Source organism: Aplysia californica, unplaced genomic scaffold (genome assembly GCF_000002075.1).
Source record: "Aplysia californica isolate F4 #8 unplaced genomic scaffold, AplCal3.0 scaffold00285, whole genome shotgun sequence".
NCBI classification, from domain to species: Eukaryota; Metazoa; Mollusca; class Gastropoda; order Aplysiida; family Aplysiidae; genus Aplysia; species Aplysia californica.
The window spans coordinates 731,497-733,271 of record NW_004797555.1 but is presented as its reverse complement, the minus strand read 5'-3'; the positions used below and the strand labels follow the sequence as shown (position 1 = coordinate 733,271).

The window sequence follows — 1,775 nt, the reverse complement described above, 5'->3', positions numbered from 1 at the left end:
ACGTAACACTGCATTAGGCTACTTTGCCAAAGTATTTCCTTTCAACTTGGTCAAACAAATCTATTATTAGCGTTAAATATTATCGTAAGAACTGTACATTATTGCGAAATGTGTTTGAGTTTGAGCAAAGGGAAGCACTTCGATATAATAATGGTCATTTAGTGCTGGGGGGAAAAAAGGAAGAGATATAGAAACAATTAGCCAAAGAGCACATGAAGTAGGACATACCAGTGGCACCCTCTACCCACTAACGGCAAAACGTGTAAGAGATAACATAATAAATATTTATCTCATCCAATGATTGACTGATTAGATATTTTACGGAAATAGCCCTTCCGACACAAATCAAATTTACCTTTTTTTTTTGGGTTGGTTTTTTTTTGTTTTGTTTTGTTTTGTTTCACCAGGGCTACAGAACTATGAACACAATGTAAATGTAACTCATCAAATTTACACTTGTTTTTGTTTGTTTGTTGTTGTTGTTTCACCACGGTTACTGAACTACCGACACAACATAAACTCATCAAATTTACCCATGCTTTTGTTTGTTTGGTTGTTTGTGTTTTTTTTGTGTGGGTTTTTTGGGAGGTTTTGTTTTTGTTTCACCAGGGCTACGGAACCATCGACACAATGTAATTCATCAAATTTATCCTTTTTTTTCACCAGGGCTACGGGCGGCCAGCCCAACACCCGTTATATGTGACCAGTAGCTCGGTGTACGGCCGCCACCCACCCCCACCCGGCCTGCAAGCCAAGAGGCGAGCCTTCCACAGTCGCTTCACCAAGACCCAGGCACTCGGGGGGATGTACGAGGACACCCACTTCACCACGGAGACAGAGTCCCAGCTTGTGTACACACCGGCTAATGACACCCATACGGGCCCGTAGACCAACAGAATGTTCGTGTATTATGTGTATAGGCCCACCCATAGAATTATCTCCTTTTTAATCATATTCGTACGTCGTGTTTTACTATCGTATTCATACGACGTGGGGAACTCTGTGCCACCACTTAACCGTATCCGTACGTCGTGTTTTACTATCGTATCCATACGACGTGGGGAACTCTGTGCCACCGCTTTCCAGCCAAAGAGGAAATTTACTCGTTAATCCGATCCGTAAGCTTTGCATAGCATCATCAATCATCAATGCCTTTCACCCCTGGCAGGGGGAAGGCCACATACAAGCTCCTTCCATTTATCTCTGTCCTGAGCCATCCTTCCAAGCTCGTTCCACCAAGTGAGCTTCATTTCTCTCATGTCCTTTCCACGCATCTCCTCCATGTTTCCCGTGGCCTACCCCTGCCTCGTGCCCCTTGTGCATAGCAGTCTGTGAAAATGATTTTTTTAAAGAAATACTGAAAGTTTCAAAAAGATATTCGTACTAGAACTATTCTAAAATTTAATGTGAAGAATACAACCTCGGGGGTACAAAATAACACCGCGGCGTACGGATAGGGTTAAACCTAGTAGTATTCTTCTGACATCCACAGGCCCACCCCCAACTGATACTTTGTCACGACTTTGTGTATGCAAGCCTTATATACATGTAATATGTAATCAAATTCTAATGAATTAATTTTGCATCTGACGATCTGCGTTTCGTGTGTGTGTGTGTGTGTGTGTGTGTGTGTGTGTGTGTGTATGTTTGTGTGTATGCGTGTGTGTGCGTGTGAGTGTCCGTGTGCGTGTGCGTGTGTCTGTGTTTGTGTTTGTGTGTTTGTGTGTGTGTGTGTGTGTGTGTGTGTGTGCGTGTGTGTGTGTGTGTGAGTTTGT

The 1,775-nt window shown here is 43.1% G+C and overlaps 1 protein-coding gene across 1 annotated transcript; it reads left to right on the top strand.

Annotated features, from left to right (window-relative positions):
* Positions 1-664: 664 nt before the first annotated feature.
* On the top strand, positions 665-1,026 carry LOC106012189 (UPF0691 protein C9orf116 homolog; the record flags this gene model as incomplete). Its single annotated transcript, XM_013084331.1, is given in 1 exon segment — positions 665-1,026. A coding segment is annotated over 1 exon segment (224 nt), but the record flags the coding sequence as incomplete, so codon positions are not given.
* Positions 1,027-1,775: the final 749 nt, after the last annotated feature.